Source organism: Eptatretus burgeri, chromosome 6, assembly GCF_056783735.1.
Source record: "Eptatretus burgeri isolate ZD-2024b chromosome 6, Ebu_testis_v1, whole genome shotgun sequence".
NCBI classification, from domain to species: Eukaryota; Metazoa; Chordata; class Myxini; order Myxiniformes; family Myxinidae; genus Eptatretus; species Eptatretus burgeri.
The window spans coordinates 4,037,822-4,047,500 of NC_140966.1; the positions used below are offsets into that span (position 1 = coordinate 4,037,822).

Below are 9,679 nucleotides of genomic sequence, written 5' to 3' on the forward strand. Positions count from 1 at the left end.
GCTCAGACCTACCTGGACGATGTGCTCATTGCGGGGAAAACGGCGGACGAGCATCTTGCGAACATTGCCCGAGTGCTGACAAAGCTAGAAGCGTGCGGCCTGCGCTTAAACAGGGACAAGTGCGCGCTCTTCAAGCAGCGCTTGGAATACCTCGGGCACATCATCACGCCGGAGGGGCTGTTGAAAGGTCCTCGGAAGGTGGAGGCGATTCAGCGCATGCCACAGCCTCGCGACAAGACGCAGCTGCGCTCGTTCATTGGTATGGCCCAGTATTACCAAAGGTTCGTGCGCGGGCTCAGCTCACAACTTGCGCCGTTAACGCGGTTGCTCAAGAAGGACGAGCGCTGGGCTTGGGGGCCTGCACACCAGGCGTCGTTCGACCGCGTCAAGCGGCTGCTCACAGAGGATACGGTCCTCATGCACTACGAGCCTGCGCGTCCGCTCCTATTGGCATGCGACAGCTCTGCATATGGCATCGGGGCAGTGCTCTCCCACAGGATGGACGATGGTTCCGAGCGGCCTGTTTGTTTTGCATCCCGGACCCTGTCCACAGCAGAGCGCAGATATGCCCAGATTGAGCGTGAGGCTCTCAGCCTCGTCTGGGGTGTGCGGAGGTTTCATCAATATCTGCTGGGGCGGCATTTCACTTTGCAGACGGATCACAAACCGCTTCAATTCATGCTGAGACCCGAACGCGGGGTGCCGGTGGTAGCAGCCGCGCGAATACAGCGGTGGTGTCTGTTTCTGGGTGCTTACGATTATGATATTCAGTTCCGAAGCACCGAGAAGCATGCTAACTGCGACGGGCTCTCACGCTTGCCATGTGTGGAGGGTCCAGCTGCGTCTGAGTTGGGCGACCGGGTCGATGTGTTCGCGCTGGACCAGGTCCAAAGCGGGCCGGTCACGGCCAGGCAGGTCGCGGTGGAATTGGCTCGTGATCCGGTGCTTGCCCGTGTCGTCCAGGCGATTTCTACGGGGAATTGGAGCGATCTGCCTTCGACACCGGCATTTCAACCTTTCACGTCACGTGCAGCGGAGCTGTCGTTGGTCCAACGGTGCGTAATGAGGGGAATGAGGACGGTGATTCCACTGAGGTTCAGGCAGCGGTGTTTGGAAGAACTGCATGTCAGTCACCTTGGCATCGTGAAGACCAAGAGTTTTGCTCGTAGCCTGTTGTGGTGGCCGGGGTTGGACAAAGACATTGAGCAGTTGGTTAAGCGTTGCGCCACGTGCCAGACAGATGCTGATAACCCGAGTTGAGCTTCGGGTCTCTGGCCTGTGCTCGACCGAGCTTGGCAGAGGGTCCATGTAGATTTTGCAGGACCGGTTAATGGCAAGATGTTTTTGATTGTGATTGATGCATTCTCTCAATGGCCGGAGGTTGTAGTAATGCAGCATACTTCAGCAAACATTACAGTAGAGAAACTGCGGACGATCTTTGCTAATAAAGGGTTGCCGGAGATCCTGGTCTGTGATAATGGTCCGCAGTTCATCGCGGGTGTATTTGATGAGTTTATGCGCCAGAATGGTATTCGACATCTAAGGTCCGCACCGTATCATCCTGAGACGAATGGCCAAGCTGAGTCGTTTGTTAAGATGTTGAAGCGGGCTTTGCGCAGGGGGGGGGGGGGGTGTTGCACCTGTGCAGACGGTGGTCGATGTCTTTTTGCTCCATTACAGGAACGCAGTTCATCCTGTCACGGGTGATTCGCCGGCCATTCGTCTCTATGGACGGGCTTTGCGGTCCAGGCTGGATTTGCTACGACCTGGAGGGTCAGGGAGTGGGGTGATGTCGCGTCCGACGCGGCTGTGCAGCTTCGAGGTGGGGCAGTGGGTAATGGTGCGCGATTATTTCCACGGTTCCAAATGGGTTCCGGCGGTGGTCTCTGTGGTGCTGGGGCCGGCGAATTGCATGGTGCGGACTGATGGTGGGGATGTGTGGAAGCGGCACGTGGACCAGATGCATGATCGCTGTTCAGCATCACCCCCCCCACACCTCCCCGAGCCGAACGATGCGTGACCCCCACCGGTAGTATCGCCGGGGCTGGCTGGGCCGGCGCCAAGGGGGGCTTCGCCTGTTGCCGTCCTACCCGGGGACGTCGAGCAGGCTGGGCAGTCGTGGGTAGCTGGTGTTGCGGAAAGTGCGAGTCCGGCGAGGGTGTCACCTCGACCGGGCCGGGAGGCGTCTGAGCCTGGACTGTCTGGCGGCGCTGCCCGTCCGAGGCGGGTCAGAGTGCGGCCGCGGTACTTGGAGGATTATGAGTGTTGATGGGTTTCAGATGGTCATGTTGTGATTATCCGTTCATTATGTGACGGGTCATTTTACGAGGGGAGGAGTGTGCTGTGTCACGTGATTGGGTTTTCGTATATCATGCCTCGCCCGCTAGGGGTGGCAAGAGTGTGCTTCTGGTCGTGCAATAAAGCGGAGTAGATGCTGGCCCGCGTGCTTCTTGCGTCCCACCGCACCTCGTACACTCTAAGCGTGTACTCAATAAATGGAAGCGTCACTTCCGGTTGATATTGTTATAACTTCTTCAGCAGAAATGTGAACCGACTTCCTTAATATCTTCCCTCTCGTCCAACATCAATGAACAAAGAGTTCTTTCACTTTTGTCTTTCTCCTCATTGAAACGAGACTCCCATAATCAATGGATCATGACTCAAGGAGCGAGATCCATCGCTTCACCACACGAGTACATCAAATCACACAACAACAACAACAACAACAACAACAACAACAACAACAACAACAACAACAACAACAACAACAACAACAACAACAACAACAACAACAACAACAACAACAACAACAACAACAACAACAACAACAACAACAACAACAACAACAACAACAACAACAACAACAACAACAACAACAACAACAACCAATCATCCTCGCTATCGTCATCAATCGATTCTTCATCGTCCACTTTTTTCATCAAATATACCAATGGAAAAACGGTTTCGAGCCCTTTCCACAGGCGTTCGTGCAACCGAATGCTACACACCGAGGAAATGTGATTTTTTCTGAGGAAAATGTCGGAAGAATTGACGAAAGCAAAGATTTCACGAATGAAACTTGAATCTGCAGCGTCAGAAATATCGGCGTGGTAAGATGGCCGCCGGAGCACTTCAAATCGGCTTCACTCGCGCCTATGGAGATGCGCACGCAGCACATTTCACCTCAAGGTTTATTGTTCTCTGCACAAGGAAAGTTGACGCGGGAGGGGGGCCATTTTACCCATCATGATCCGCTTCAGAGATTAAAAAATCAAGACTCGAGAAACCTCCCTGGTCCGCACACTTCCCAAACGATTAAAGGACGACAATATCACGTCTTCTCACAGTGGTCACGTGGCCCTGCTTTCGGCGCCACCATTGGTCACCGTCTTCCGGATGTGTCCACGTGACGTTTAAAGGCGCGTTCTGATTGGCCAAATGGACAGTTGGGCGTGAATTCATAATGTGCGGCCTTGTTTCGACTCTTCCACCTTGCGTGCGCCGAGTTTTGTGTTACATGCGTGCTTGGGGTAAGTGTCCGAGTTGAACGGGCTGTGTTGAACGAGTCGGCGTGAATTATTTATTTATTTATTTTAAGTGCAATCTGCGACCTCTGTATTTCAGTACCATCTATTACAGCTTGTAATAAACATTGTTATAATTACTATGAACGCTTGTCCGATACCACAGTCACGCAAGCTTCGAGTCACAAACACAATCACTGTGAAGGGCTGGCACGATGGCCGGCGGTGCCATCCTGGTGTTTCATTGTATCCTTCACGAAGAGTAGGCGAGCTATCGCCGGCACGATGAACGAATTACAAATTCCTGCCCGAACGCACAGGGGGGCACTGCATCAGCGGCACAGCTGCACCCACAGCCGACCAATGATGCTACTACCCCCCAATCAAGTTTCCCAATCGAGTGATTCGCAGGAAGCAAATCCTGTTCAAATTTCAAGTTGATTGGATGAAAAATGACGATTTTAGAAATTTGACCTTTGACCTCAAAATCAGGAAAGTTTCATGACGATTGGTTTAGAATTGTCACCTGTAGGCGATAGACAAACAAACAGACAGAATAACAAAATCGACTGACCGATATACTTGAAAAATCTTTGAGTTTGTGAGTAACAAACAAACAGACAGAGACAGGGGTGAAAACATAACGTCTTTCCACCTTTGGTGGTGGAGGTAATTATGGTACATTTAATCTATAAGCAGGCAGACAGGAGCAGGACCCGACCGAGGCCTGGTCAAGGTCTTTTCAGCTCTCTCCCAACCAACCAACCAACCAACCAACTCTCCGACTCTCTCACCCCACTCTGAGGATGGTGTCGTAATTTATAGATCCCCCTGGGCGGGGAGGGACCTTGGCGAAGCTGACGTCACCGTCCGCCCTGATTGGACAGGGCCTTCATGGGGTCCGCCCTTTCTGAGTGGGATTTCGGCCAGGCCGGGATAGCCCGGCCACTTCACGCGTGTTTGAGGAAGGTGGACGGTCGTACAGCCAAGATTGAATTGGAACGTTTGGGGAAGCCGAAAAGGAACGGCGGACGTGAAGATTCTGCCTCGGAAAAACGAACCGCCGGAGATAGCAGATGGACAATGGTGCGCTGTGGCCAGCGGACTGAGGGCTGCAAGCGTTATGGGACTGTGGATCGTAATGGAGGGTATATAATGATTTATTAATCGAACGAAAAAAAAACATCGCAACGCACCCCAGTGTCTTCCCACTACACACAAGGTAGGGATCTATCTACACATATACTTATGGCATAACTAACTTCGGGACAATTGTATGTTTGTATGCATACGGTTCCGAGAACCGTAACAATATATATATATGTATGTATATATATATATATATATATATATATATATATATATATATATATATATATATATATATATATATATAATACCACCAAAGGTACCCGGTGTTGCCAGTCAACGTTGGGTTCCTCTTCCCACGCCACTCCTTTCCCTGCCTCCTCCCACCCCACCCCACTCCTTCCTCCACCTCCTCCCACCCCACCCCACCCCACTCCTTCCTCTGCCTCCTCCCACCCCACCCCACTCCTTCCCCTGCCTCCTCCCACCCCACTCCGTCCTCCGCCTCCTCCCACTCCACCCCTTGAGGGACAAATTCATGGATGTGGCTGAAATGAATCGATACGATATATAGATGTTTATCCTCATCGCCATGTCATGAATCGGGGGTGTGTTCAGTTACCAAGTTTATTGTAGAGCGCTTGCCAAGTGGTTTAAGCACTCAAGCAAGCACTCCATTTTTCTTTTCTCTTTCGAGTGCACCCTTATGACTGCTGGTTGCATCATCGGTTAGGGACGCGGCTATGCCGCCGATGCAGCGTCCCTTTACCAGTACACTGGTACTCATTTCGCCGACCTTGGAAGGATGACATGCTGAGTCAACCCCCTGGTGTATTAATTCAGTGGACAACAGGGCTCAAACTCAGGACCCTTGGATCCCAAGTCAGCCACCCCAACCAGTAAGCCAACAACAGGCTAGCTATCACTCCAGTCGAAACCGTTGATGAAGAACGGCTGACTTGGCAATCGCAAGCTCGCTGCTTGGTAACAACACACCACTGGACATCTCAACAACATACAGTACATACAAAACACCGACAAAAGGACATTTTAAAAAATTAATCACTTTAAGTAGTAATGATGAGTATTTTTCTTGTAATGAAAACGGACATTGTTCAGACCCACACATCCACCCACAGACACAAACTCAGCTTCATATATTAGATTAGGCGACAGTGAGACACCTCGCACGAAACTGCCATGCTTGTATGATATTTCCTCCTCTCCTTCTTCTTCTCCCTCATAGTAATCGGCAAATAAACTTTCTATCCTCTATCCTCCATCCTCTATCATATCATTTTTCCATGAGTTTTTGGATGTTATAAAAAAGGCTCCAATGATTCGTGCCTTCCTGCGATTGCAGACGTCGTTGCGTGATGACGGCATTGCAAATTCTGGAAAACAAACATGTAGTTATAAGCGACACGTCGCTGTCTCGCAGACAGAAAGTAACTGTGTTTGACATCCCACAAAGTTTATTTATTGGTTCACGAAAAAATATTTTCACGAAAAAAATAAGTGACCACTATATTCGTTATTGTTGTGTGTCTGTCTGTCTGTATGTCTGTTGGATTCGCTATACATGCTAGATATCCCTTATTGTCGGGTTTTCCGTGTGTGTGTGTGTGTGTGTGTGTGTGTGTGTGTGTGTGTGTGTGTGTGTGTGTGTGTGTGTGTGTGTGTGTGTGTGTGTGTGTGTGCGCGCGCGTGCAACTCGAGGCTCCACAGCACGAACCAGCGAACCGCTTTCGATGAAACTTTGCCAACAGGTGCCATATGGTCTGGGAAGGTGCGCGTTTGAATTTCGTTGCCTAGTAACCACCCATTGTTGTGCAGCGGCCGAAAAACCGCGTACAGTATTTTCAATATTTGTCCTTCAGTTTTGAATGTAGAGAAACGAGACTTCGGAATTAAACACTTCGAGATATTCAGAAAATTTTACTCGAGCCGATTTTTGATTGAGGTTTTATTTTTCAAATGGTAGTCCTTCAAAAATCGGGTGTCTATTTACCGTCATTTAAGGTGTGCATACAGTGTTTGTAAGGAACTACACCGTCGTTCCACCTTCGATCTCTCCTCGATCCAAACGTTATTGACCAAAGTGAAAAGGATCCAAAATAAATGGAATCACCAGCATTTCTGTCTTTGTGGATTTCTAATAATATAATATGTTTATTTATTTACCGAAAACGATTCCACGACCCACACACCACCTCCAATTATTTATTTATTTACTGAAAACGATTCCACGACCCACACACCACCTCCAATTATTTATTTATTTACTGAAAACGATTACCCACCCACACACCACCTTAAATTATTTATTTATTTACTGAAAACGATCCCACGACCCACACACCACCTCCAATTATTTATTTATTTACCGAAAACGATTCCACGATCCACCCACCACCTTCAATTATTTAGTTATTTTCCGTAAACGATTCCCCACCCACACACCACCTCCAATTATTTATTTATTTACTGAAAACGATTCCCCACCCACACACCACCTTCAATTATTTATTTATTTACCGAAAACAATTCCACGATCCACACACCACCTCCAATTATTTATTTTTTATTTATTTACCCAAAACGATTCCCCACCCACACACCACCTCCAATTATTTATTTACTAGTAGTAATGCCAGGCGTTGCTCGGGCTAGCAATAAAGCCCGGTGTTGCCTGGGCTTTCTTGCAAATTTCCTGAATAGCGGTTAGGGTTAGGGTTCGCGGATAGGGTTAGGGTTGCAGTTAGGGTTAGCGGTTCGGGTTAGGGTTAGCTGTTAGAGTTAGCTGTTAGGGTTAGGGTTAGCTGTTAGGGTTAGGGTTAGTGTTAGGGTAGCTAACCCTAACCCTAACCCTAACCCTAACAGCTTGGCGTAGCGGAGGTAAACAGCGCCCGGGGCAAAGTGGAAATTTGCATCCCCCGTAGGCCTTAAACTTGAGTGGATTTGAATGGAAAATCCCATAAGGGATATCGATTTATCGATTTTTTTTTTCGAATATCGGAAGTGTTATGGAAAAAATTTATAGCCAATGACCTAAGTTGGACCAAAAGCCATAATCGTACCGAATTTGAATGGAATCCGTTGGAGTTTGTGAAAATGCATCAAAACGAATTTTGAGGGGCCTCTTAAGGAAGACAATAATATCATTCGTATATGTGCCAAATCTTGTTTCATTTCATGGAGTAACAAAAATCTGATGGTGGAACACGGAAAGGGGCGTGCCGAAATATTAATATAGATTTACCGAAAACTATTCCCCACCCACACACCACCTTTAATTATTTATTTATTTACCAAAAACGATTCCACGACCCACACACCACCTTTAATTATTTATTTATTTACCAAAAACGATTCCCCACCCACACACCACCTCCAATTATTGTATTCGCTATATATGCTAGATATCCCTTATTGTCGGGTTTTCCGTGTGTGTGTGTGTGTGCGTGTGCGTGTGCGTGTGCGCGTGTGTGTTTGCCTGCAACGCGAGGCTCCACAGCACAAACCAGCAAACTGATTATTTTTCAAATGGTAGTCCTTCAAAAATCGGTGTCTATTTACCGTCATTTTTTATGAGGGGCTTAGGAAAGTGGGCGGAGCTTAGGGAAAGTGGGAGTGGTGTAGGAAAGTGGGCGTGGCTTATGAAAAATATTGTGTGGCACAGGAGGTGTGGTCAAACAAGAGCATTGAGAGAAGTTTATTGGGTTTTCCGTCTGTGTGTGTGTGTGTGTGTGTGTGTGTGTGTGTGTGTGTGTGTGTGTGTGTGTGTGTGTGTGTGTGTGTGTGTGTGTGTGTCTCAAACGCGAGGCTCCACTGCACAAACCAGCAAACCGATTATTTTTCAAATGGTAGTCCTTCAAAAATAGGGTGTCTATTTACCATCATTTTTTTGAGGAGTGCCAGTTGGCAAAATACGCAATAGGAAAAATCTTGCCAGGCAGATGAACAATTGTATGTGAACCAATACGTCTTGGCAATGAATCTTCGTCGGTGGATCGGTCAGAATGAAAAGCATCGTATCCAGCGCTTCAATCCTAGCGAATCCCTCGTCGCCTACCGGCTTGTCTGTCTGTCTGTCTGTCCTGAGCATATCTCCGTGGGTTTTGATCCGATCCTGACAAAATTTTGGTGGGAGGTTTATATCATGATCTAGTTGTGTTTTCCTGAAAATGGGCGTGGTGCGCCCATTATGGGCGGATCCACGCCCAAAAAACGTGTTTTTAGGGGGTAGCCGATTTCAATTTGCATCTTCTCCGAGGGGGTTTGTCGAATCTGACAGGGGTTTTGGTATTAGGTTCGCCCAATGGCACCTGCATAGCCCCACGGAGCTCGATTTTTCATTTTCGTCCCAAGGTCAAGGTCACAAGGTCACGAACTTAGAAAATTTCGAATTTTGACATAAAAATCATACGACCGCCCATACTTTAAGAGTTGGATGACAATATTTTTTATGCATAATCTTGAGGTCATTCCCCACCTAAAGTCTTGAAACCATTTTGCTCTATCTCAAACACCTTGCCCGTGGCGCCCCCTTCAAGTTTGTTTTTACGCTGATTTCATCAAAGTTTGGATAATCCGAGGAGTGTGAAATGCCATATAGCCTATATGACGTTATATTGTTCCTGGAATGTTCCGGAGGATGTTTTGCACCAAAGGTCATAATTCTTGACCTTTGACCTTTAAAGTTCACAAAGGTCAAATTTTCAAAGTTGTGGGAATCAAACCGGGTTTTCGACCTTCTTCGACGAACTAACTCCAATAAGCTATAGCACGTATCCTGTTTCCTTATTTTAATGTCCACAACATTGTTTTGTGACCTTTAAAGGTTATGCAAAGGTCATATTTTTAAAGTTGTTGAACGAAACCGGGTTTTTGACATTTTGCAGCTAATAACCTGTCACTCGTACCACATCATGTTGATCATTTTTATAACTTGGTCAAACATTATCACATTGTCTCATCCTTGACTACTGAAACAATCTACATCGTCAAATACCGCTCGTGAACCATCGTCGTCTTCAGACTTGTTTACTTTTATGTTTGTTTGT

The 9,679-nt window shown here is 47.6% G+C and overlaps 1 protein-coding gene across 1 annotated transcript in view; it reads left to right on the forward strand.

Moving 5' to 3' along the window:
- The first annotated feature begins 3,383 nt into the window (after positions 1–3,383).
- LOC147024140 (uncharacterized) overlaps positions 3,384–9,679 on the forward strand; it is a 24,957-nt gene continuing 18,661 nt past the window's right edge. Inside the window, exon 1 of the mRNA XM_085883749.1 lies at positions 3,384–3,530. Within this exon, the coding sequence (XP_085739875.1) occupies positions 3,464–3,530 (67 nt within the window). The 5' untranslated portion in view covers positions 3,384–3,463. The remainder of the gene's footprint in view (positions 3,531–9,679) is intronic.